General features: G+C 36.4%; 2 protein-coding genes across 3 annotated transcripts in view; both read left to right on the plus strand.

Annotated features, from left to right (window-relative positions):
• LOC131976736 (uncharacterized) overlaps positions 1-20,339 on the plus strand; it is a 54,706-nt gene extending 34,367 nt beyond the window's left edge. Inside the window, exons 14-41 of the mRNA XM_059339890.1 lie at positions 5,782-5,810; positions 6,526-6,814; positions 7,076-7,119; positions 7,525-7,807; positions 8,056-8,103; positions 8,430-8,473; positions 8,596-8,878; positions 9,185-9,225; positions 9,874-10,159; positions 10,770-10,813; positions 11,097-11,358; positions 12,324-12,352; positions 13,026-13,311; positions 13,645-13,688; positions 14,094-14,382; positions 14,631-14,678; positions 15,005-15,048; positions 15,171-15,459; positions 15,739-15,779; positions 16,071-16,356; positions 16,640-16,683; positions 16,767-16,831; positions 17,039-17,253; positions 17,377-17,630; positions 17,739-17,864; positions 18,746-18,875; positions 18,984-19,013; positions 20,287-20,339. Of these exons, the coding sequence (XP_059195873.1) occupies positions 5,782-5,810; positions 6,526-6,814; positions 7,076-7,119; positions 7,525-7,807; positions 8,056-8,103; positions 8,430-8,473; positions 8,596-8,878; positions 9,185-9,225; positions 9,874-10,159; positions 10,770-10,813; positions 11,097-11,358; positions 12,324-12,352; positions 13,026-13,311; positions 13,645-13,688; positions 14,094-14,382; positions 14,631-14,678; positions 15,005-15,048; positions 15,171-15,459; positions 15,739-15,779; positions 16,071-16,356; positions 16,640-16,683; positions 16,767-16,831; positions 17,039-17,253; positions 17,377-17,630; positions 17,739-17,864; positions 18,746-18,875; positions 18,984-19,013; positions 20,287-20,339 (3,926 nt within the window). The remainder of the gene's footprint in view (positions 1-5,781; positions 5,811-6,525; positions 6,815-7,075; positions 7,120-7,524; positions 7,808-8,055; positions 8,104-8,429; positions 8,474-8,595; positions 8,879-9,184; positions 9,226-9,873; positions 10,160-10,769; positions 10,814-11,096; positions 11,359-12,323; positions 12,353-13,025; positions 13,312-13,644; positions 13,689-14,093; positions 14,383-14,630; positions 14,679-15,004; positions 15,049-15,170; positions 15,460-15,738; positions 15,780-16,070; positions 16,357-16,639; positions 16,684-16,766; positions 16,832-17,038; positions 17,254-17,376; positions 17,631-17,738; positions 17,865-18,745; positions 18,876-18,983; positions 19,014-20,286) is intronic.
• A 792-nt stretch (positions 20,340-21,131) lies between these two features.
• LOC131976713 (uncharacterized) lies at positions 21,132-26,270 on the plus strand. Of its 2 annotated transcripts, none has more exons than XM_059339863.1 (10): positions 21,132-21,321; positions 21,583-21,626; positions 22,034-22,322; positions 22,572-22,619; positions 22,937-22,980; positions 23,103-23,391; positions 23,697-23,737; positions 24,386-24,671; positions 25,319-25,362; positions 25,716-26,270. In XM_059339863.1, the coding sequence occupies exons 1-10, from the start codon at positions 21,165-21,167 to the stop codon at positions 26,037-26,039; spliced, it is 1,566 nt and encodes a 521-aa protein (XP_059195846.1). In that variant the 5' UTR covers positions 21,132-21,164; the 3' UTR covers positions 26,040-26,270. The 2 variants fall into 2 exon arrangements, with proteins under 2 accessions (XP_059195846.1, XP_059195847.1); XM_059339864.1 differs by having other exon boundaries at positions 25,720-25,767.
• The last annotated feature ends 492 nt before the right edge of the window (positions 26,271-26,762 follow it).

Here is a 26,762-nt window from a genome sequence, read left to right on the forward strand (position 1 = left end):
ATTTTATGTTGTAGTGGGTTTAAACAATGCAGTGCAAGTTTTGTGCTCTGATGAATATTAAGAAATAAGAACTGAAATAGTTGATCAAACGTGTAGATTATATAAATGGTTAAAAAAATACACATTTGAGTGTGATTAAACTTAAAGAAAACACGATTAAACGTAAAGAAAACAACAACGCTTTAATCATTTGTTAGTATTTTGGTGTAACCACCATTCCAACTGTTTAGTATTGGGGTCTACTAACCCTTTAAACTGTTAGAATTTATAGTGTAAATAAACCTTCAAAACTTGTTAGAAGAGAGACTTATAGCTTCATCAGAATCAGACTGATTTCTGGAGGGAAATTCTTTAGTTAGGAGCTTCATGCTTCCTCATTAATTAAATCTTAGTATTTCTAATCGGGTGAAGTAAATTTTTAAATTCTGAATTGTAATACAAGTGTAACTTATTTTTAAAAAATGGTGTTTGGGTGAGATGCTGATTTAGTTGCAGTTTTACAGAACTGCAGGTCTGAATCTGCAGTCTCCGGGTCTGCAGACTCAGACTATTGGCTTGTCAGTCAACAGCAGTGGCGGTTCTAGACCAGTTTTACTGTGGGGGCCAAGCAGGGGCCAGTGTTTAATCAGAGGGGCACATTAAAAAAACGGCAGAGATGATATTTAGGCATTCAAAACCTTTATTTTAGCTCATTTAAAAATCTCATTTAAGTATATTTGGAAGATACAAATACACTGATTGAAACAATGAGACTTACCAACAATAATTATTTTTGCACGACAATGACATTTCTCATTTTAGTGCACAATTAATTTTTTTATTTTGAAAGTGCAGTCCAGTGAGAATGATCTTCTTTTCTATACACAAGCTTTTATTGCACAATTCAAAAAAAACAAAAAAACAAAAAAAAGGTGAGAATTGTTCCGTCGTTCATCGTTATAAATTGATCATTTAAATATTAATTTGACACCTGCCACAGCAGGGGCCAAGGGCTTCTTGGCAGGGGCAGTGGCCCCTGTAGGCCCCTGTGTAGAACCGCCACTGGTCAACGGTCAGTAAAGTGGGCGTTGTTAGATGAGTAAAGATTGTGGGTCCACTTACTGTAAACTGAACTCGACTTGAACACACTGGAGGACTCAACTCGTATTTTCAGGGTGCTGAACGAGCCAAAGGCAGAAATGTGGCTGGATTTAAAACCTCCCCTGTTTTCAAAAGTTCACAGATGTTGATAACAAAAAGCAGACGGACACAGAGAGAAAGAAACGCCTGGTGAGTTTGGTTCCGTTTCTGACTGTTAAGCGGTCAACCATAGGCTGTATAAAATATATATAATATCAGCGTTAATGTCCGTTAAAAAACTTGATGAACAGCAGCTATTAAACACGAATGCGCGGATTTATTTCAGCTCTAACAATGAAGCTCCGAGTTGTTCACAAAACGTAGTTTTTACTCAACATTTCACGTTACCGGTTCTGCTTCCTCATGCCTTCAGAGACAGCAGCTCCGGGAAGTTACTCTCAACACAATGTTAACGTTTACTCACATTTGAAGACGTTTAAAATCCGTCAAACCGTGACTTTTTTTTTCCAACTTCTCTTTATTGCGTTTTTTTCTTTCGTTCACATACAAAAATAAAGAAGATGCATATTAATTTATGCTTGAAATCAACACGAAAGGACAGAATGATAGAAGAAAAATAAAAGCAATAAAAAAAACCTAGGTGGAGTCGAATCAAATATCAAAACAATAATAATAAGGTTTACAAATAAAAGAAAGAGATTTAAATAGTAATAATACAACTTGGAGGATGTCAAGTGTTTACAGTTGTTAATTTTTCATGGGATTATATTTAGTATAATAGTCCATCAATGGCGGCGATATTGTGTAAAAGGTATTTATCTTACCTCTCAGGGTGAATTTTATTTTTTCTAACTGCAAATGTTTCATTATATCATTCATTAAAGCTTGGTAGACTGGAGGATTTTTTTGTTTCCAGTTCAGCAGAATTATTCTTCTCGCTAACAGTATCACAAAACAAATCACATTCTTTTGGTTGTTTGATAAAGAGAGCTCCATGGCAGCTGACCCAGCCCCAACTGACACATTGCAAGAACTAGGTCTGGTTTAATATGTTTCCGGAAAATCTCAGATAAACTTTGAAATATCTTAACCCAATAGGTGGTGATACTTGGATAGGTCCAAAACATAAGTGCCAATGAGGCAGGTGCCTGTCCACAGCGATCACAGAGTGGGTTTACAGCAGGGAACATCCTCGAAAGTTTCAACTTGGATAAATGAAGCCTGTGTAAGATCTCGAAGTGCACCAGTCCATGTCTGATACATACAGATGAAGAGTGCACACGGTCCTGAGCCTTAGTCCATTGGTTTTCTGAGATTTCCCCTGCAAGGTCCTCCTGCCAAGCTTCTTTTGAATGTTCAAGTGTGTCTGTGCAGTCCATTTGTGACAGAATGTTATAAATCTTAGATATAGACCCTTTCTTTGATGGATCCAGTAGGAGTACTGAGTTCCTTATGCACTCGGGGGGCTGATCAGGGAAGGACGGGAACGTTTTCTCAACAAAACTTTGAACTTGTAAATACTTGAAGAAGTCTCTGCTATGAATGCAAAATTTGGGCATTTTATAGCGTTATTGACAGTAGAGATATTTCGAGTGAAAGGAGACAGAGGGGAAGACATGCGGGAAAGGGCTCCGAACCGGACTCGAACCCGGGCCGCCCGCTTATGAGGACTGGGCCTCTGTGGTATGCGCTGTACCAGGTGTGCCACCGGGAACGCCCGATGAATGCAAAATTGTACTTGTAAATGATGAAATGTTGACAAGATCTTGTAAACTGATCTGTAAGCAGATCTTGTATGGATTGTATGCCTTTAAGGTACCATTGATTAAATGTATAATCTGACAGTAAAGGAGTGAATGTATGATTGTTACTCAGTAGAGCGTGTACTGAACATTCTTTCCAGTGAAAGTGTTTTCTTATCTGGGTCCAGATTTTTATTGAATGTGAAACAACTGGGTTTTTAAGCTAAATTTTGAGAGTTGGCGATGTTGAATATATCAGAGCCTTTAGTGGAGTGGGGAAACAACTTTGATTTTCCATCCCTACCCAGCCATCCTTCATACCGTGACTTTTTTTAAATTGAGGTCACCGGGGTCCGGACCTCGGTATTTTCTCCGAGTCCGACCATTAACTGAGACTTTCTGCACTGAGACAGACGGAGATAAAAGAAAGGCACCAGGTGATGGGGCGTCCACGGGCTGTAGAATAGTAGCACTATGTGCTGCGCTTGTCTCTTCACCTGCAGGCAAATCTAAATATACATAATGAACCACTCAGATACACAGTGATTCACAATGTTCTTTTTATTTCCCAGGTAGAAACAATGACGGCCAAGAAGGTGCTAACTGAAACTTTGAATGATTTGAGTTCAGAGGAGCTTGAGGAATTCAAGTCACTCATTGAATATGAGAAAGATTTCCCATCCATCTCAAGAAGTCGACTGAAAGCAGCCAACAAGGCAGACATAGTGGAGCTGCTGGTGGAGACGAACAGTGCAGAGTGTGTGGAGTTGACCAAAAGGGTTTTAAAGAAGATGAAGAAGACTGATCTGGAGCAGAGATTATCAGACATCAGCCCAGGAACCAAAGGTAAGGCAGAGAAGACGGGGATGTGTGAAAATATCGATTTTATTATGTAGAAATTAAATATTTAAGCTTGGGGTAAAAAAAAAAAAAAGATCTGTTCTTTTATATTTGTGTATGTTGCCATCACAAATACATCTAAATCAATTGAACATCCTAAAGTAGTTCTAAATATTATTAATAAGGCTGAAATCTTTTGCATCATGATCATGTATATACGTAGAGTATACAGTAGTGTTCAAAATAATAGCAGTTCAATGTGACTAACCAGATTAATCCAGGTTTTTAGCATATTTTTTATTGCTACATGGCAAACAAGGTACCAGTAGGTGCAGTAGATTCTCAGAAAACCAACAAGACCCAGCATTCGTGATATGCAGCTCTTTAGGCTGTGCAATTGGGCAATTAGTGGAAAGGGGTGTGTTAAAAAAAATAGCAGTGTCTGCCGTTGACTTTACAAACCCAAAACTATTTCGTACAAACTTTTTTGTTTCTAGGATTTAGCAATCCTGTGAATCACTAAACTAATATTTAGTTGTATGACCAGTTTTTTATAACTGCTTCACATCTGTGTGGCATGGAGTCAACCTACTTGTGGCACCTTTCAGCTGTTATTCCACTCTAAGATTCTCTAACAACATTCCACAATTCTTTACATTTCTTGGTTTTGCTTCAGAAACACAATTTGTGATGTCACCCCACAAGTTCTCAATTGGATTAAGGTCCGGGGATTGGGCTGGCCACTCCATAACATCAATGTTGTTGTTTTGGAACCAAGATTTTGCTGGTTTACTAGTGTGTTTGGGGTCATTGTCTTGTTGAAACACCCATTTCAAGGGCATGTCCTCTTCAGCATAAGGCAACATGACCTCTTCAAGTACTTTGACATACCGTATTTCCTAAATCTAAAGCCGGGCCCCTATTAATGACCGGCCTCATTTAGTAACCGGATGTAAAAACAATTTTTAGTAAATAAAAGCCGGCCTCTTTTATAAGCCGGGTGTCTTACCGGTGTTATGTCAAAGTCTGTTCCCCCGTCGATATGTGTCCCACTTACCTTAACCTGCACCAACCTGACCCCTGACCCCAACCAGTCCTCCTTTAAGTTGCTTAGCATGACCCCAAGTTTACCTTAACCCCAAACAGTTCTCTCTACAAGGCCTAACTTTAAACTGAAATCCTAACTCCAACTGCGGAGGTGAACACCTGTATTTTGAAGTTTGGCCACACGAGTTAGTACTGTAGGTAAATATGGTTGTTTCTCCTGCTGTCCTAGTCATTCTCTGTAAAGTCGAGCCATTTACGCACGTTCTTCTGGGCTTTCTAGTAGTTTAGACATTTTAAATCCTGCTTAAAATGAACATTCAGCGTGCTGTTCATTGTTTGTTTACATCCGAGTACTTCCAATATGGCTGACATCCGTGTAACTGGCTACAATGCGCTGTGTAAAACACTTTTTTATAAAAGCCTCTTCCAAATAATAGCCTGCCCCTATTATTAGCCATGTCCCAAACTGATGTTTTATTAATAGAAGCCCCGGCTACTATTTGAGAAAATACGGTATGCAAACTAATCCATGACCCCTGCTATGTGATAAATAGGCCCAACACCATAATAGGAGAAACATGCCCATATCATGATGCCTGCACCACCATGCTTCACTGTCTTCACTGTGTGCTGTGGCTTGAATTCAGAGTTTGGGGCTCGTCTCACAAACTGTCTGCGGCCCTTGGACCCAAAAAGAACAATTTTACTCTCATCAGTCCACAAAATTTTGTCTGTCACCATCTTGGCAGTGCCTGACTCCTCCTAGCTCTTAGTGCAACAGGGGTGAGCTGTGTCAGACGATTGAAGAATGGTTTGTGAAAAACGCCACCTGACGGCACCGACCTGTCACTCAAAGCAGCCATGCCCTTTATTATGCATAACATTAAGCCGTTATATAAATAACAAAGCCGTTATATAAATAACAAATACATCTATATATATATATATATATATATATATATCCAGATTCCCCCGATCTGGGGATTGAACCAGCAACCTTCCAGTCACAACCTTGCTTATATAAATGTTAATAAATGTGTAATAGGTGTTCTTCTGTTCCTTGTCTCCTCAGAGAAACAGCGGCCTCCACTGATCCAAAGAGTGAGTAATGTTACATCACTCTGACTTTACCCGTAGAGCTTTATTACATTATTATTGATGATACAAACCATTCTTCCTCAGTTTTCTCAGACAACTGAACTGATGATGCACATCAAGTACACTAAAGATATTAAGCATCAATGTTATGAACCAATAATATCATTAACATGTCTTATATCTCCTTCTCTGGAAAAAAATTATATAAATATATATATATATATATATATATATATATATATACTCTTCTTGATATTTTATTTTGAAAGAGTGAGACGTTCAGAACATTTTAAAAACAAAACAATGTGTTTTTCTTTTATTTCTAATTTGTTTACTTTTTTCTTTATCAGAAGAAATGAGGTAACTTGTTCAAAAATCAAGAGGCTTATTGCCGTTTTTGTGGTATACAAAAGAGTAACACCCAGGCAGTAAAATAGGTATAATATTAATAATAATAATATTTAATAAAATACTTTTAAAAGAGGATAAAGTGATTAACTTTGATGTTGTTTTTGAAATGTATACATGTAGAAGCAGTTTGTTGGATAAATATTATCAGTGCAATTCCCTGATGGGATGTGATGCATGATCTCTTAATTCATCCACATTTAAAAAAAAAAAAAAAACAGACATTGATGAGATGTGATGAAGTCAAAGTAATTATCCCAGCTGTGAAATTGCACTTTTGCCTCAAGAACGTTTTCTTTGTATTTACCAGGTGGAAGCGATGGCGTCTGTCATTGAGCTGCTTTTGGAAACACTGAAAGAATTGAATGACCGGGAGCTTAAAAGGTTCAAGGATGTCCTCCAGCATCAAAATCTCTTCAACAGATATTTTTCAGATATCCCAATGAGACTGCCAAAGACAGCAGACAGGCAGGACATGGTGTTTTCACTGGTGCTGACCTACGGCCAACAGTCTGTGGAGATGACCAGGAACGTTTTAATGGAGATGAACAGGACTGATTTGGTGCAGAGGTTGTCAGACAGCAGCTCAGGACCCAAAAGTAAGACAATAAAGATAAAAACGTGTACAAATCATTAAAAAAATGTTCCTTAACATTTGTATCATAAGTGTATGTAGAGAAGAGAGGCATTTTAAATCATCTAATATATATCTTTTAACATCATACTAATATTATTATAAAATTATATTAATATACAATATAAGTGAGTGTATTGAGTGAAAATTTGTGTTGACTTCTTTGTATTGTGTGTTTTTGACAAAGACTATTGCCTGATGTCAATCATTCTTTCTTCCTCATCAGAGAAACACTCTTTGGATGAACACCTGTCTGCACTGATCCACAAAGTGAGTGATGTTATATCTATCTGATCATGCACAGTACAGCATTTATTGGATAAAATACAAATAATATTATTATCATACAGTCAGTGAAGTGAAAACAGAGATATAAACAACAAATTGAGAAAATATAATTGTCCTGCCAACTTTTTCTACAGTGATTTCATCCACAACACCTTGTTAAGATCAGGTTGCTCATCTCAGTTTTGGAGCAGCACAGTAAAAGAATTACAGCCTGTTAATATAATTAAATCAGGTGTTAATCAGGTTATAGATATTTATAAGTAGAAGGAAAACAAACTCATCATCTACTCTAAGAAACAGATAATTAGAAAATGTATCAGTTCATCAGCAAAACGTGTCTTAAAACATTCACATTTTCTCAATTTACATGCACTTTTATTTTTCCAGGTGGCAACAATGGCGGCTGTGAAAGAGCTGCTTTCAGAAACACTCAATGATTTGAGTTACGAGGAGCTAGAAACATTCAAGTGGTTGCTGAAGTTCACGTTCTTCCAGAGGAGGATTTCTCTCTTCTCACAGAGGATACTGTTATGTGGAAGTGAGGTAGAAGATCTGGTAGATTTAATGGTGGAGGTGTGCGGTCAGCAGTCTGTGGAGGTGGTGAAGGAGGTTTTCATGAACATGAACAGGACTGATCTGGTCCAAAGGCTGAGCAGCTCAGGACACGAAGGTAAGATCAAGAAGACAACTGTCACATTCATATGTCATTATTAATAAATATGCATGGTGACAGGATATTTTGTATGAGGTGGATTATTACAGTATTTCTCATTGATTCCCTCTCTGGTCTTTTTAACCATGGTTTCCTCTTGCCTTCAGTACACACACCTGACAGGAATATTAAAGGCATTTTTTAGGACTCCATGGCATACAATGCATTTATTATTACAATAACTATTGTTATTAAATGTGTTTCAGCTGCAGGATCATCAGCTGAAGCATTTGGTGTGAAAACTGCAGAGAGAGGTAGGTGCACTTTGAAAACTAAATCATTCGTTCGTTCATTAAATCACTGATAAACATAAAACAAAGTAACAAATAATATTCCTTGAACAATAAAAATAGTTTACTCAAAGTAGTTGTTGTTTTTATTTACATTTCAGAATATGTTTAATAAAGTTTAATAGCAAATGAGACAGTGTTCACCAGGTTGTTTTTTATTGTTTTAAAGTAAATTCTGTGCTCATTCAATTCATTAAAATAAATTCTTACTATTAGACTTTTTATAGTCTCAACAGTCTGATTATAAAGTGTGACATTAAATCGTTCATTTGTATTTCCTTTCTCTTCAGAGAAACACAGTGTGGATGAACATTGGCCTGCACTGATCCAGAAAGTAAGAAATGTCTGACTTTAAACTAAAGTAAAAACAACTAATTGTTTGGGCTGCTGATCAGAGAAGATGTAAGGCTGAGAGATTATGCTTTTGTTCTATGAACATTTCCTTCAATCTACCAGGTGGACACGATGGCGTCTGTTATAGAGCTGCTTTTGGAAACACTGGCTGCTTTGACAGACGATGAGCTCGAGAATTTCAGGTTGATCCTTTTGATTGAAACCGACTTCACCAAACGCATCTCTTCATCGATGCTGCTGAAGATAAAACACAGGCACGACATAGTGTTTTTTCTGGTGCAGACTGACGGACAACAGTCTGTGGAAACGACCGAGGAGGTTTTAAAGAAGATGAAGAGGACTGATCTGGTGCAGAGGTTGTCAGACAGGAGCTCAGCACCCAAAGGTAAGACAATCAAAACAAAACACTGAAATCAGGAAACTTGTCGTTAACTTGTTTTATATTTTTAATAAGCTGTGTAATATGATTCTTCTCTTTATGTATAATGAAAAGATTGAACATTTAGAGAAAAGAAGACGCATAATTGTGTTTTAAAAAAATAAATTTTCTGGCCAATATGAAATGTTAAAAATATTATGGGAGAGGGGGCAAAAAAGACTGAGTTGGTTTTGTGTCGTTCTGTGTATTTTAAAATAATTTAAAAAATGACTGATATGAGTTAAAAAGATTTTTAACCACTTTTCTCCTCAGAGAAACACTCTGATGAACATCGACCTGCACTGATCCAGGGAGTGAGTACTTTCACATTTCTCTGTCTTCACACAGCACCCCTTTCATTTAGCAGATAATGATTGAAAGCTATTATTATCTTGAACATTTTAAATAATGATACAAATCTAAATCATGATTAACATTTTTTTTTCCATGGACTGAACTGAAGTTGCAGTCAGAGCTATTATGCAGTAATTTCATCAAACAATAATGATATGATATCTTTACAACTAAAGATGAGATGAGGAAATGTCAGCATGTATGTTTCTCCTTACTTTTTACTTAAACAGTGAAGTGAACTTCCATAAAGTTTTTCCATCAGAAATGCCTATTTATTGAACCATTCTTCAATGCATCAAAGTAAATATAGAACATGACATGATGAAAATGTTTTCTTTGAGCCTGCGATTCATTTCAATGTTGTTTATTTTATAGACTGATTTCAGTGTTTGTGAAAAGAGTTGCAACCACTGAATTAAAAGAAAAACAATTAACCAGTTTTAAATTGAAGGAATGACGGGGAATCATCTTTGGAATCGTAGACGTTACATAATACAACACCTATTACCAAATAGATCATTACATCAACACTGATAAGATGCAAAGAGTGATTTATAATTGTCCTGGTGAATTAAATTTATGTTCTATGATTGTACTGATTATTTCAGGTAGCAACAATGTCAGCTGTTAAACAGCTGCTTTTGGAAACTCTGAATGATTTGAGTGACAAAGAGCTCGAGAAATTCAAGTGGATCCTGGAGGAGACTGTCATGTGGAAGAATCTTTCATCCCGCATGTCACCGATAAGACTCACCAGAGAAAGGGCAGAATTAGTCGATCAGATGTTGGATACCTTTGGTCAACAGTTTTTTGACTTAACCGTGGAGGTTGTAAAGAAAATGAACAGGATTGATTTGATGCAGAGGCTGTCAGAGCCCAGCTCAGGACTCAAAGGTAAGAGAAAGAAAACAAATCTGCTTGTGCTGCTTGCTTCGTTTCTTTCCAATGTGAAATATAAAAAACTGCAGGCACGGATCAATAATTAACACTGTCGCCTCACAGCAAGAGAGTTCTGGGTTCAAACCCAGCTAGGACCCTTCATGAGTTTGCATGTTTTCTCTGTGTCACTGAGGGTTTTCACTGGGTTCTCCGGCTTACTCCCAAAGTCTAAAGACATGCAGGTAACAGTTAATGACAGATGGGATAAGCTCCAACCCCCCACCACCTTAGGATAAGCAGTTACTGATAATTAATAATTTAACAACATCCATACTCAATTTTATACACTTTATGAGTTTAATGTGTTTGAATGCTTTAGTTTGTGAAGTTCTTTTATAATTCATTCATTCATTCATTCATTATCCTTAACCACTTATCCACACTCGGGTCGCGGGGGGCTGGAGCTGATCCCAGTTGACATTGGGCGAGAAGCGGGTACACCCTGGACAGGTCGCCAGACTATCACAGGGTTTTTATAATTTGATCCAAATTTGTTTTGTTTTATTTGCTTTTTAAGTAACTGATTAAAACCATCTGAGTCATTTTAAATGTCTTTTCTCCTCAGAGAAACCCTCTGTGGATGAACATCGACCTGCAGTGATGGAGAGAGTGAGTCAAACAAATCTCAGCTTCATTCAATAGTTGCAGGTCTTTATCATGTTATATAAGGTCGTATGAATCAGTTTAAAGTGATGAAAGTATGAAAGGAGTCATCATATGCATTGATGTTGCTAAAAGATGAATACACAGACAATACTTTGTGGTTGTAGATATATGAATCTCATCCACTTAACTTAAACACTGACATTGATAAAACACAAGGAAATAATTTGTTACCTATCCCAGTTAATAAATGCCACATTTGCTTATCATATCGTTTGATTTTTTTCAGGCAGTTGTAAAACATGTTCTTTTGAAAGCACTGAAGGGTTTCAGGCAAGAGGAGTTTGAGCAATTCAAGTATTTGCTGCAGTTCACGTACTTCCAGAAGGGGCTCTCATGGAGACAACTGTACAGGGCAAAGCGTGCAGACACACTGGTGGATCTGATGGTGGAGAACCAGCAGCCGATGGAGGTGACCAAAGAGGTTTTCATGGACATGAACAGGCCTGATCTGGTAGAGAGGCTGTCAGAGACCAGCTCAGGACTCAAAGGTCAGAGAAAGAAAACACAAACTGCTACATTACACGATCACGTTTGTCTTTTAAATGTGTAACACATGCCTTTTATAATGGCAGTCTGCGATGTAACACAACATTAATGAATTTGACTACAGACATATGTTGATTTGAATGCAGCCTCTATCATTTTTCTGGTTTCATTATTGAGTAGATTTATTGTAAAAAAAATAAAATAAAATCAATAATATCTTCATTATTTTCTTTTCTTTAAAACCAACTAGAACTTTTTGAGGAGGAACAATGTATCAGATATATTTTACAGTTTAATTCACACAAACTGTATAACACATGGATGTAGCCTCTGTGAAGTCACCCCTGGGTGTGTAAAATTTTGTCTGTCACCATCTTGGCAGTGCCTGACTCCTCCTAGCTCTTATTGCAACAGGGGTGAGCTGTGTCAGACGATTGAAGAATGGTTTGTGAAAAACGCCACCTGACGGCACCGACCTGTCACTCAAAGCAGCTGTGCCCTTAATTATGCATAACATTAAGCTGTTATATAAATAACAAATACATCAAAAGCAATTGTACATTGTTAGAAAATCTTAGTTCTTAGTTAGTTAAAGTAGTTCTAAATATTATTATTATTATATCACTAACAAGGCTATTTGAGGGTCATTTTGGAATTAAATATTTTGCATCAATATGTGTATACATGTTTATTAATAAATAAATAAATAAATAAATATATAATTGTATTTATACAGATCACATTCACCCAGAAGCTGCCTAGTGAAGCCACAGTCTGACCTTTTGGCCACTAAGCATCTCCTCTGGACTAGTTGGGATTTAAGGCCTTGTTCTGGTCTTTTAATTTTACCCATCCAGTTTTATCCTGCCGATCCGGGGATTGAACCAGCAACCTTCCAGTCACAACCTTGCTGATATAAATGTTAATAAATTTGTAATAGGTGTTCTTCTATTCCTTGTCTCCTCAGAGAAACAGCGGCCTCCACTGATCCAAAGAGTGAGTAATGTCAATTCACTCTGACTTTACCCGTAGAGCTTTATTACATTATTATTGATGTTACAAACCATTCTTCCTCAGTTTTCTCAGACAACTGAACTGATGATGCACATCAAGTACACTAAAGATATTAAGCATCAGTGTTATGAACCAATAATATGTCTTATATCTCCTTCTCTGGAAATATATATATATACTCTTCTTGGTATTTTTCTTTGAAAGAGTGAGACGTTCAGAACATTTTTAAAACAAAACAAATTTCTTTTATTTCTAATTTGTTTACTTTTTTCTTTATCAGAAGAAATTAGGTAACCTGTTCAAAAATCAAGAGGCTTATTGCAGTTTTTGTGGTATTCAAAAGAGTAACACCCAGGCAGTAAAATAGTCATAATATTAATAATCATAATATTTAATAAAATACTTTTAAAAGAGGATAAAGTGAATAACTTTGATGTTGTTTTGGAAATGTATACATGTAGAAGCAGTTTGTTGGATAAATATTATCAGTGCAATTCCCTGATGGGATGTGATGCATGATCTCTTAATTCATCCACATTTTTGATAAAAACTCAGACATTGATGATATGTGACAAAATTAGAGTTATTAATTAGTAACTATCCCAGTTGTGAAATTGCACTTTTGCCTCATGAACGTTTTCTTTGTATTTACCAGGTGGAAGCGATGGCGTCTGTCATTGAGCTGCTTTTGGAAACACTGAAAGAATTGAATGACCGGGAGCTTAAAAGGTTCAAGGATGTCCTCCAGAATCCCTGGAAGAACAGACATTTCTCAGATATCGCAATGAGACTTCCACTGATAGCAGACAGGCAGGACATGGTGTTTTCACTGGTGGTGAAATACGGCCAACAGTCTGTGGAGACGACCAGGAACCTTTTAAGGAAGATGAACATGACTGATTTGGTGCAGATGTTGTCAGACAGCAGCTCAGGACCCAAAAGTAAGACAATAAATATAAAAACATGTAAAAACCATAAATCTGGTCCTTAATGTTTGTATATGTAAATGTATGTATTTTAGGACTAATGTACATTAACATTATACGAATGTTAAATTAATATGCAATATACAATTATATTGTGTAATTTTATTATGACTAAATATGTAAAAAAAAATATATATATATATATATATATATATATATTTCAGGAGAGAGGGAGAAGTCCCTGATATATTCAATTGTTTGAGTGTAAATTTGTGTTGACTTCTTTGTATTGTGTGTTTTTGACAAAGACGTATTGCCTGATGTCAATCATTCTTTCTTCCTCATCAGAGAAACACTCTTTAGATGAACACCTGTCTGCACTGATCCACAAAGTGAGTGATGTTATATCTATCTGATCATGCACAGTGCAGCATTTATTGGAAAAAACACAAGTAATATTATTATCATTAAGTCAGTGAAGTGAAAACAGAGAAATAAACAACAAATTGAGAAAATATAATTGTCCTGCCAACTTTTTCTACAGTGACTTCATCCACAACACCTTGTTAAGATCAGGTTGCTCATCTCAGTTTTGGAGCAGCACAGTAAAAGAGTTACAGCCTGTTAATATAATTAAATCAGGTGTTAATCAGGTTATAGATATTTATAAGTAGAATGAAAAGAAAATCATCATCTGGTCTAACAAACAGATAATTACAAAATGTATCAGTTTACCAGCAAAACGTATCTTAAAACATTCAAATTGTATCAATTTACATGCACTTGTAATTTTCCAGGTGGCAACAATGGCGGCTGTGAAAGAGCTGCTTTCAGAAACACTCAATGATTTGAGTTACGAGGAGCTACAAACATTCAAGTGGTTGCTGCAGTTCATGTTCTTCCAGAGGAGCCTTCCTCTCTTCTCACAGAGGATACTGTTATGTGGAAGTGAGGTAGAAGATCTGGTAGATTTAATGGTGGAGGTGTGCGGTCAGCAGTCTGTGGAGGTGGTGAAGGAGGTTTTCATGAACATGAACAGGACTGATCTGGTCCAAAGGCTGCCAGAGACCAGCTCAGGACACGAAGGTAAGATCAAGAAGACAACTGTCACATTCATATGTCATTATTAATAAATATGCATAGTGACAGGATATTTTGTATGAGGTGGATTATTACAGTATTTCTCATTGATTCCCTCTCTGGTCTTTTTAACCATGGTTTCCTCTTGCCTTCAGTACACACACCTGACAGGAATATTAAAGGCATTTTTTAGGACTCCATGGCATACAATGCATTTATTATTACAATAACTATTGTTATTAAATGTGTTTCAGCTGCAGGATCATCAGCTGAAGCATTTGGTGTGAAAACTGCAGAGAGAGGTAGGTGCACTTTGAAAACTAAATCATTCGTTCGTTCATTAAATCACTGATAAACATAAAACAAAGTAACAAATAATATTCCTTGAACAATAAAAATAGTTTACTCAAAGTAGTTGTTGTTTTTATTTACATTTCAGAATATGTTTAATAAAGTTTAATAACAAATGAGACAGTGTTCACCAGGTTGTTTTTTATTGTTTTAAAGTAAATTCTGTGCTCATTCAATTCATTAAAATAAATTCTTACTATTAGACTTTTTATAGTCTCAACAGTCTGATTATAAAGTGTGACATTAAATCGTTCATTTGTATTTCCTTTCTCTTCAGAGAAACACAGTGTGGATGAACATTGGCCTGCACTGATCCAGAAAGTAAGAAATGTCTGACTTTAAACTAAAGTAAAAACAACTAATTGTTTGGGCTGCTGATCAGAGAAGATGTAAGGCTGAGAGATTATGCTTTTGTTCTATGAACATTTCCTTCAATCTACCAGGTGGACACGATGGCGTCTGTTATAGAGCTGCTTTTGGAAACACTGGCTGCTTTGACAGACGATGAGCTCGAGAATTTCAAGTTGATCCTTTTGTGTGAAACCGACTTCGACGAACGCATCTCATCCAGTTCATTGATGCTGCCAGAGATAAAACACAGGCACGACATAGTGTTTTTACTGGTGCAGACTGACGGACAACAGTCTGTGGAGACGACCGAGGAGGTTTTAAAGAAGATGAAGAGGACTGATCTGGTGCAGAGGTTGTCAGACAGGAGCTCAGCACCCAAAGGTAAGACAATCAAAACAAAACACTGAAATCAGGAAATGTGTCATTAACTTGTCTAATGTATTTTATAAACTGTGTAAAGTGATTCTTCTCTGAACATTATAATGAAAGATTCACCATGTAGAGAAAAGAAGACGCATAATTGTGTGTAAAAAATATGTGTTATGACCAATATGAAATGTGGTTTTGTGTATCTTGCAAGAAAAAAAGCTATTTTGTCTGATTAAAGAGTTAATTTTCAGATGTTAAATCTTTCACTTTTAACCCTTTTTTCCTCGTCAGAGAAACACTCAGATGGACACCGACCTGCACTGATCCAGGGAGTGAGTAGTGTCACATTAGTCTGACTTAATAGAAGTTTACCCATCACAACTGTCTATTTATTGTACCAGTCTTCAAAGCATCAAACGAAATAATAAAAACATAACATTATGAAAATGTTAATAAAAAAAGTGAACAGATGTTAATCAATAAATCGATCACCAAATAGATCATTAGCTTTGTAATTCAATGGAAATATAACGTCTACATCAACACTGATAAGATGCAAAGAGACATTTATAATTGTCCTGGTGAATTAAATATATGTCCTATAATTGTACTGATTATTTCAGGTAGCAACAATGTCAGCTGTTAAACAGCTGCTTTTGGAAACTCTGAATGATTTGAGTGACAAAGAGCTCAAGAAATTCAAGTGGATCCTGGAGGAGACTGTCATGTTGAAGAATCTTTTATCCCACATGTCACCGATAAGACTCACCGGAGAAAGGGCAGAATTAGTCGATCAGATGTTGGATACCTTTGGCCAACAGTCTTTTGACTTAACCGTGGAGGTTGTAAAGAAAATGAACAGGATTGATCTGATGCAGAGGCTGTCAGAGCCCAGCTCAGGACTCAAAGGTAAGAGAACATCCACACCCAATTTTATATACTTTATGAGTTTAATGTGTTTGAATGCTTTAGTTTGTGAAGTTTTTTTATAATTCATTCATTCATTATCCTGAACCACTTGTCCACACTCGGGTCACGGGGGGCTGGAGCTGATGTACTCTGTGATAACTGAGTTGTTTGTTTTGTGTATCATATGGCTCTCATATTATAGCAGCGCAATGTAGCGTGTGGTGCTAAAGCAGCAAAACAAACATGACATCATTTAAAACAAATTCATATGTTTCTCCACAAGGGCCTTCAGGAAGCTTGGAGCTTGAGGGTTGTGGCAGCATGACGGTAATCTCTTACATTCATTAATTTGTTAATTTATGTGATGTTCTAAAACATTATTATGTAAAAATGGTTGTCCTCTGCAGCAGGTCTCCAGTGACTGGACTACACTTGACCCTGAAGTGAACAGTACAGACGAGACTCCAACTTACAGGTAAAAATAACGTCCTAAATACTTCTTTACAGCAAACTGGAACTATAGAAAACATTCAGCTTAGTTCTTGAGATTTGCAATTTTAAGTGTTAATGCCACGTTTTGCACCAAATGAAATCAAAACAGATACATTCTAAATTTACATTCACTCTGTTCTGTCCCTTCATGTGAATATCTGCAAACTCTCTTTTTTCATTCATGTTTTAGCCTACAGTCTGAAGCAGGAAACTTTGAATGCAGCGTCTCTGGCTTGCGCTGGGTCTGTAAGGAAAAGGTCAGCTTGAAGTACCAGTTTTGCTCTTCGAAGTATCACATGGAGAGGATTGAAAGCATACAGTACATGCCTGCAGGGCCCCTTATGGACATCAAGGTCATTGCTGGGAAGTTAGATGTTGTGTTCCTGCCTCACTGGATCTGCATCGGTAAGTCAACATGAAGAAAAGAAAATTAAATTCACCAACTTTTTTTAAATTTCTGACAGCATGTGTTCAAACCCTGATGTAATCCTTTTCTCCTCCCTTAATGTGTGCTTGTATTTTGTACAGATGATCCTACACTGTTAGACAAGTTTGCAGTCCTGCACATAGATGACTGTGGAGTTACTGTGGAAAAAGTGTCTGAGGTCACATCGTCCCATGTCAAGCTGTGTGAGCCAACTTTCTCTCTGAAAATGGTCCTGGTGAAATTGTTTGGCATTCCAATAAAAATAAACTGTGAAGTGTTAATATACTATCAACCCAACAAACCATACCTCAAACTCCATGTTTACCTGATCCCACGTGATCCTGCTCTCAAACAGGTAATTTTATAGCATGCTGTCACCAATCACAATCAGATGAAAAATGGCACCACAAGTAGATTGATAAACACACAACACAAACAATATTGTTTTGTTTTTTTGCTTTAGGAACTGGACAAGATGGAACTGTCTGATGGATACGAAGTGATCCGAAAGCCCCATCCACCGCCCTTCAAAATAAATGACGGTTTCCTCCTAACAGCAGATCTAAGAAGTGCAGAAATTTTGAATCCTGTGAGTGAACTGTGGTTCAGAAAGTCCTGAGATACTGTACAACGAGTACAATCGAACAACAATTGCTCTGGTTTTTTTTTTATACCACAAACTTTTCACAACTCTACCACTCCCCACTTAAGGCATACACAAGCTGTGTGGCACAATAGTTCAGGATTTCAAAATTCAAGATGAACTTTATTGTCATTTCATTTAATATTTATATTGACAAAGGAAACAAAATGCTGTTTCTCCCCAGCTCCAATCAGATAGCTTGTTACATGCTCCAGCTACTGTAGTGATGAAGTCTGAGAGATCTGCAGACCCGTTCAAACCTTAATGATATGTTCTGTTCCACCGATTTTACATTGTATTCTTGTCAAGTTATTTAAATCAATCTCCAAGCTCAAACAATAATATTATAAAAAACTGCAGTGTTTTTCTTGGTTAACATGTAGTTTTGTTTTCACGTAGCTGCTTGATTAAAGTGTAACAACATTCAACAAAATTTCATGGTAACTCAGTTGACGTTATCATCATGAGCAGAGTTTGTTTTCAATAATATCAATATTAATATTTTCCACAAAATATTATTTGATTTACTTCAGAGAGACTTACTGTGCTTTAGACCTGAAATCATCTGTGGTTATATGCAATAAAAAATACATAAGGTTGTATCTGCAATCATGACCATGCTAGACTTCATGTGATCCACTGTTTGAACAAATATTTACCAATATTTGGCAATTCGCAGCAGATATATTCATCATTTTGTCCCTTTCTCTTGATGTCTTTGGTCTTAGAGAAAATATCACCACAATTTACTTCAGATATTCTGGTGCATTCTCGGTAAAAGTCTTAACTTCTATCAGTTGTTTAAATATATGTTTTTTCTTTCACAGACATTAGTGCTTGTAAACTCGGACCCAAATTTCTCAGAAGTGTTCATTGAAAATCCAGACAGAAATTTTGAGCTCATGTTCGTGCGAGAAAATGAGTGTCAACCAGTTTGGACCTGTGTAATTCGCAAAGGTAAGTTTTTCATTTTATTAAATTAATGTTATTTTCATTCATTTAATATGCATCATAAAAAACAGGCTTCTACTGCAACATATCCACACTTTCTGTATTTTATTGCAGATGATTACCAAGGCACTGGTCCTGTACAAGGTCAGAAAGGTCAAATTATTCATTTTTAAAATAATTGCACTTTCTTATTTTAGAGTAAAAATCTTCGCTGTTTGTTAGTCTGCTCGGAGACACGCACCAAAAACGTACTTACTGACGTGCTGCATGCATATGGTGATAAACAGTAACCTTGTTATTAATTTGCATGTAATCAACAAGTCATGATTGATGTGATTTTTTATATTGATTGACATGATTTTTAGTAATTGACTTGCGATTGGTCAGACGGGTGTTTGGGCGGATCTGGCTCCAAATGACATCACCAGCACAAGATGGTAGTGGCTGTAAATGGAAGTGGAGACGTGTCATCCATTCTTTATACAGTCTGTAGTATGGCCTATCACATTTTAGAAAATAAAATAAAATCCATCCACTGACTTGAAGGTGATGGAACCCTCATTGAAAAGTACAATATTGTCTTTTAAAAGTAGTGGAGTAGTGGAGTCTTCTGGGCTTTCTAGTAGTTTAGACATTTTAAATCCTGCTTAAAATGAACATTCAGCGTGCTGTTCATTGTTTGTTTACATCCGAGTACTTCCAATATGGCTGACATCCGTGTAACTGGCTACAATGCGCTGTGTAAAACACTTTTTAATAAAAGCCTCTTCCAAATTATAGCCTGCCCCTATTATTAGCCATGTCCCAAACTGATGTTTTATTAATAGAAGCCCCGGCTACTATTTGAGAAAATACGGTATGCAAACTAATCCATGATCCCTGCTATGTGATAAATAGGCCCAACACCATAATAGGAGAAACATGCCCATATCATGATGCCTGCACCACCATGCTTCACTGTCTTCACTGTGTGCTGTGGCTTGAATTCAGAGTTTGGGGCTCGTCTCACAAACTGTCTGCGGCCCTTGGACCCAAAAAGAACAATTTTACTCTCATCAGTCCACAAAATTTTGTCTGTCACCATCTTGGCAGTGCCTGACTCCTCCTAGCTCTTAGTGCAACAGGGGTGAGCTGTGTCAGACGATTGAAGAATGGTTTGTGAAAAACGCCACCTGACGGCACCGACCTGTCACTCAAAGCAGCCATGCCCTTTATTATGCATAACATTAAGCCGTTATATAAATAACAAAGCCGTTATATAAATAACAAATACATCTATATATATATATATATATATATATATATATCCAGATTCCCCCGATCTGGGGATTGAACCAGCAACCTTCCAGTCACAACCTTGCTTATATAAATGTTAATAAATGTGTAATAGGTGTTCTTCTGTTCCTTGTCTCCTCAGAGAAACAGCGGCCTCCACTGATCCAAAGAGTGAGTAATGTTACATCACTCTGACTTTACCCGTAGAGCTTTATTACATTATTATTGATGATACAAACCATTCTTCCTCAGTTTTCTCAGACAACTGAACTGATGATGCACATCAAGTACACTAAAGATATTAAGCATCAATGTTATGAACCAATAATATCATTAACATGTCTTATATCTCCTTCTCTGGAAAAAAATTATATAAATATATAAATATATATATATATATATATATATATATACTCTTCTTGATATTTTATTTTGAAAGAGTGAGACGTTCAGAACATTTTAAAAACAAAACAATGTGTTTTTCTTTTATTTCTAATTTGTTTACTTTTTTCTTTATCAGAAGAAATGAGGTAACTTGTTCAAAAATCAAGAGGCTTATTGCCGTTTTTGTGGTATACAAAAGAGTAACACCCAGGCAGTAAAATAGGTATAATATTAATAATAATAATATTTAATAAAATACTTTTAAAAGAGGGTAAAGTGATTAACTTTGATGTTGTTTTTGAAATGTATACATGTAGAAGCAGTTTGTTGGATAAATATTATCAGTGCAATTCCCTGATGGGATGTGATGCATGATCTCTTAATTCATCCACATTTAAAAAAAAAAAAAAAACAGACATTGATGAGATGTGATGAAGTCAAAGTAATTATCCCAGCTGTGAAATTGCACTTTTGCCTCAAGAACGTTTTCTTTGTATTTACCAGGTGGAAGCGATGGCGTCTGTCATTGAGCTGCTTTTGGAAACACTGAAAGAATTGAATGACCGGGAGCTTAAAAGGTTCAAGGATGTCCTCCAGCATCAAAATCTCTTCAACAGATATTTTTCAGATATCCCAATGAAACTGCCACAGATAGCACACAGGCAGGATATGGTGTTTTCACTGGTGCTGACCTACGGCCAACAGTCTGTGGAGATGACCAGGAACGTTTTAATGGAGATGAACAGGACTGATTTGGTGCAGAGGTTGTTAGACAGCAGCTCAGGACCCAAAAGTAAGACAATAAAGATAAAAACGTGTACAAATCATTAAAAAAATGTTCCTTAACATTTGTATCATAAGTGTATGTAGAGAAGAGAGGCATTTTAAATCATCTAATATATATCTTTTAACATCATACTAATATTATTATAAAATTCTATTAATATACAATATAAGTGAGTGTATTGAGTGAAAATTTGTGTTGACTTCTTTGTATTGTGTGTTTTTGACAAAGACTATTGCCTGATGTCAATCATTCTTTCTTCCTCATCAGAGAAACACTCTTTGGATGAACACCTGTCTGCACTGATCCACAAAGTGAGTGATGTTATATCTATCTGATCATGCACAGTACAGCATTTATTGGATAAAATACAAATAATATTATTATCATACAGTCAGTGAAGTGAAAACAGAGATATAAACAACAAATTGAGAAAATATAATTGTCCTGCCAACTTCTTCTACAGTGATTTCATCCACAACACCTTGTTAAGATCAGGTTGCTCATCTCAGTTTTGGAGCAGCACAGTAAAAGAATTACAGCCTGTTAATACAATTAAATCAGGTGTTAATCAGGTTATAGATATTTAGAAGTAGAGAAGGAAAACAAACTCATCATCTACTCTAAGAAACAGATAATTAGAAAATGTATCAGTTCATCAGCAAAACGTGTCTTAAAACATTCACATTTTCTCAATTTACAAGCACTTTTATTTTTCCAGGTGGCAACAATGGCGGCTGTGAAAGAGCTGCTTTCAGAAACACTCAATGATTTGAGTTACGAGGAGCTAGAAACATTCAAGTGGTTGCTGGAGTTCATGTTCTTCCAGAGGAGCCTTCCTCTCTTCTCACAGAGGATACTGTTATGTGGAAGTGAGGTAGAAGATCTGGTAGATTTAATGGTGGAGGTGTGCGGTCAGCAGTCTGTGGAGGTGGTGAAGGAGGTTTTCATGAACATGAACAGGACTGATCTGGTCCAAAGGCTGCCAGAGACCAGCTCAGGACACGAAGGTAAGATCAAGAAGACAACTGTCACATTCATATGTCATTATTAATAAATATGCATGGTGACAGGATATTTTGTATGAGGTGGATTATTACAGTGTTTCTCATTGATTCCCTCTCTGGTCTTTTTAACCATGGTTTCCTCTTGCCTTCAGTACACACACCTGACAGGAATATTAAAGGCATTTTTCCAGGACTCCATGGCATACAATGCATTTATTATTACAATATCAATTGGTATTACATGTGTTGCAGCTGCAGGATCATCAGCTGAAGCATTTGGTGTGAAAACTGCAGAGAGAGGTAGGTGCACTATGAAAACTAAATCATTCATTCGTTGATAAACATAAAACAAAATAACAAATACTATTCCTTGAACAATAAAAATAGTTTACTCAAAGTAGTTGTTGTTTTATTTGTTTTTATTTCAGAATATGTTTAATAAAGTTTAATAGCAAATAAGACAGTGTTCACCAGGTTGTTTTTTATTGTTTTAAAGTAAATTCTGTGTTCATTCAATTCAGTAAAATAAATTCTTACTATTAGAATTTTTATAGTCTCAACAGTCTGATTATAAAGTGTGACATTAAATCGTTCATTTGTATTTCCTTTCTCTTCAGAGAAACACAGTGTGGATGAACATTGGCCTGCACTGATCCAGAAAGTAAGAAATGTCTGACTTTAAACTAAAGTAAAAACAACTAATTGTTTGGGCTGCTGATCAGAGAAGATGTAAGGCTGAGAGATTATGCTTTTGTTCTATGAATATTTCCTTCAATTTACCAGGTGGACACGATGGCGTCTGTTATAGAGCTGCTTTTGGAAACACTGGCTGCTTTGACAGACGATGAGCTCGAGAATTTCAAGTTGATCCTTTTGCGTGAAACCGACTTCGACGAAAGACTCTCATCCAGGTCATTGATGCTGCCAGAGATAAAACACAGGCACGACATAGTGTTTTTACTGGTGCAGACTGACGGACAACAGTCTGTGGAGACGACCGAGGAGGTTTTAAAGAAGATGAAGAGGACTGATCTGGTGCAGAGGTTGTCAGACAGGAGCTCAGCACCCAAAGGTAAGACAATCAAAACAAAACACTGAAATCAGGAAACTTGTCGTTAACTTGTTTTATATTTTTTATAAGCTGTGTAATATGATTCTTCTCTTTATGTATAATGAAAAGATTGAACATTTAGAGAAAAGAAGACGCATAATTGTGTTTTAAAAAAATAAATTTTCTGGCCAATATGAAATGTTAAAAATATTATGGGAGAGGGGGCAAAAAAGACTGAGTTGGTTTGTGTCGTTCTGTGTATTTTAAAATAATTTAAAAAATGACTGATATGAGTTAAAAAGATTTTTAACCACTTTTCTCCTCAGAGAAACACTCTGATGAACATCGACCTGCACTGATCCAGGGAGTGAGTACTTTCACATTTCTTTGTCTTCATACAGCACCCCTTTCATTTAGCAGATAATGATTGAAAGCTATTATTATCTTGAACATTTTAAATAATAATACAAATCTAAATCATGATTAACATTTTTTTTTCCATGGACCGAACTGAAGTTGCAGTCAGAGCTATTATGAAGTAATTTCATCAAACAATAATGATATGATATCTTTACCAGTAAGGATGAGATGAGGAAATGTCAGCATGTATGTTTCTCCTTACATTTTACTTAAACAGTGAAGTGAACTTCCATAAAGTTTTTCCATCAGAAATGCCTATTTATTGAACCATTCTTCAATGCATCAAAGTAAATATAGAACATGACATGATGAAAATGTTTTCTTTGAGCCTGCGATTCATTTCAATGTTGTTTATTTTATAGACTGATTTCAGTGTTTGTGAAAAGAGTTGCAACCACTGAATTAAAAGAAAAACAATTAACCAGTTTTAAATTGAAGGAATGACGGGGAATCATCTTTGGAATCGTAGACGTTACATAATACAACACCTATTACCAAATAGATCATTACATCAACACTGATAAGATGCAAAGAGTGATTTATAATTGTCCTGGTGAATTAAATTTATGTTCTATGATTGTACTGATTATTTCAGGTAGCAACAATGTCAGCTGTTAAACAGCTGCTTTTGGAAACTCTGAATGATTTGAGTGACAAAGAGCTCGAGAAATTCAAGTGGATCCTAGAGGAGACTGTCATGTTGAAGAATCTTTTATCCCGCATGTCACCGATAAGACTCACCGGAGAAAGGGCAGAATTAGTCGATCAGATGTTGGATACCTTTGGCCAACAGTCTTTTGACTTAACCGTGGAGGTTGTAAAGAAAATGAACAGGATTGATCTGATGCAGAGGCTGTCAGAGCCCAGCTCAGGACTCAAAGGTAAGAGAAAGAAAACACATCTGCTTGTGCTGCTTGCTTCGTTTCTTTCCAATGTGAAATATAAAAAACTGCAGAAACGTATCAATAATTAACACTGTCGCCTCACAGCAAGAGAGTTCTGGGTTCAAACCCAGCTAGGACCCTTCATGAGTTTGCATGTTTTCTCTGTGTCACTGAGGGTTTTCACCAGGTTCTCCGGCTTACTCCCAAAGTCTAAAGACATGCAGGTAACAGTTAATGACAGATGGGATAAGCTCCAACCCCCCACCACCTTAGGATAAGCGGTTACTGATAATGACAGAGTTGACATTCACACTCAATTTTATACACTTTATGAGTTTAATGTGTTTGAATGCTTTAGTTTGTGAAGTTCTTTTATAATTCATTCATTCATTCATTCATTATCCTGAACCGCTTATCCACACTCGGGTCGTGGGGGGCTGGAGCTGATCCCAGCTGACATTGGGCGAGAAGCGGGTACACCCTGGACAGGTCGCCAGACTATCACAGGGTTTTTATAATTTGATCCAAATTTGTTTTGTTTTATTTGCTTTTTAAGTAACTGAACCTCATTAAAGTCAAATTCACTCTCTTTGTTGAATTAGATTAAAACCATCTGAGTCATTTTAAATGTCTTTTCTCCTCAGAGAACCCCTCTGTGGATGAACATCGACCTGCAGTGTTGAAGAGAGTGAGTCAAACAAATCTCAGCTTTTTCAATAGTTGCAGGTCTTTATGATGTTATATTAGGTCATATGAATTGGTTTGAAGTGATGAAAGTATGAAAGGAGTCATCATATGCATTGATGTTGCTAAAAGATGAATACACAGACAATACTTTGTGTTTGTAGAGAAAATGAGGTAAACACAAATACTACAACAGATATCACCAAGTGTATCATTGTCTTGAGGATCTTGTAAAAAATATGAATCTCATCCACTTAACTTAAACACTGACATTGATAAAACACAAGGAAATAATTTGTTACCCATCCCAGTTAATAAATGCCACATTTGCTTATCATATCGTTTGATTTTTTTCAGGCAGCTGTAAAACATGTTCTTTTGAAAGCACTGAAGGGTTTCAGTCAAAAGGAGTTTAAGAAATTCAAGTATTTGCTGCAGTTCACGTACTTCCAGAAGGGGCTCTCATGGAGACAACTGGGCTGGACAAATAGTAGAGGTGAACTGGTGGCTCTGATGGTGGAGAACCAGCAGCCGATGGAGGTGACCAAAGAGGTTTTCATGGACATGAAAAGGCCTGATCTGGTAGAGAGGCTGTCAGAGACCAGCTCAGGACTCAAAGGTCAGAGAAAGAAAACACAAACTGCTACATTACACGATCACGTTTGTCTTTTAAATGTGTAATACATGCCTTTTATAATTCATAATAGCCCGTGATGCAACATACCACATTAATGAATTTGACTACAGACTCATATTTATTTGAATGCAGCCGCTATGATTTTCTTGATTTCACTATTTAGTAGATTTTAGTGTCGTTTTTGCAGCAATAAGTTCTTTAGTTTTTATTTTCTTTAAAAGCAATTGAAACTTTTTTAGAAGGAACAAAATATAAGTTGCAGTTTAATACACACAGACACATGGAAGTAGCCTCTGTGAAGTCACCCCTGCTAGGGCTGGGCGATATGGACCAAAAGTCAAATCCCAATATATTTAGGCTGAATATCGATATGCGATATATATCCCGATATTTTTATTGCAAAGTGAGAGCAAATGTTCAGTCAAAGCCAAATATGACTATGATGATGTCACAAGTAGCTTTATTGAAACCGCTTAAGTGAACATAAATACTGTATAACAACAGGAGTAGCCTTGTTTAAAATCAAAGCTCCATAAAGTGCACATTTAAATAAAAAAATATCTCAAATAAAAATAGCCTGTGTGTAAGGGCCAATAAGGGCCAGTTCAGCAATAATAATTTAAGTTAAAAACAGTTAAAAATGAATCGATAATCGATGTATCGTCTAGCCCCAATCCCTGGGTGTGTAAAATTTTGTCTGTCATCATCTTGGCAGTGCCTGACTCCTCCTATTTTTCTGGTTTCATTATTGAGTAGATTTATTATTA

The sequence above is a fragment of the Centropristis striata genome, chromosome 8 (assembly GCF_030273125.1).
Source record: "Centropristis striata isolate RG_2023a ecotype Rhode Island chromosome 8, C.striata_1.0, whole genome shotgun sequence".
Taxonomy (NCBI): Eukaryota; Metazoa; Chordata; class Actinopteri; order Perciformes; family Serranidae; genus Centropristis; species Centropristis striata.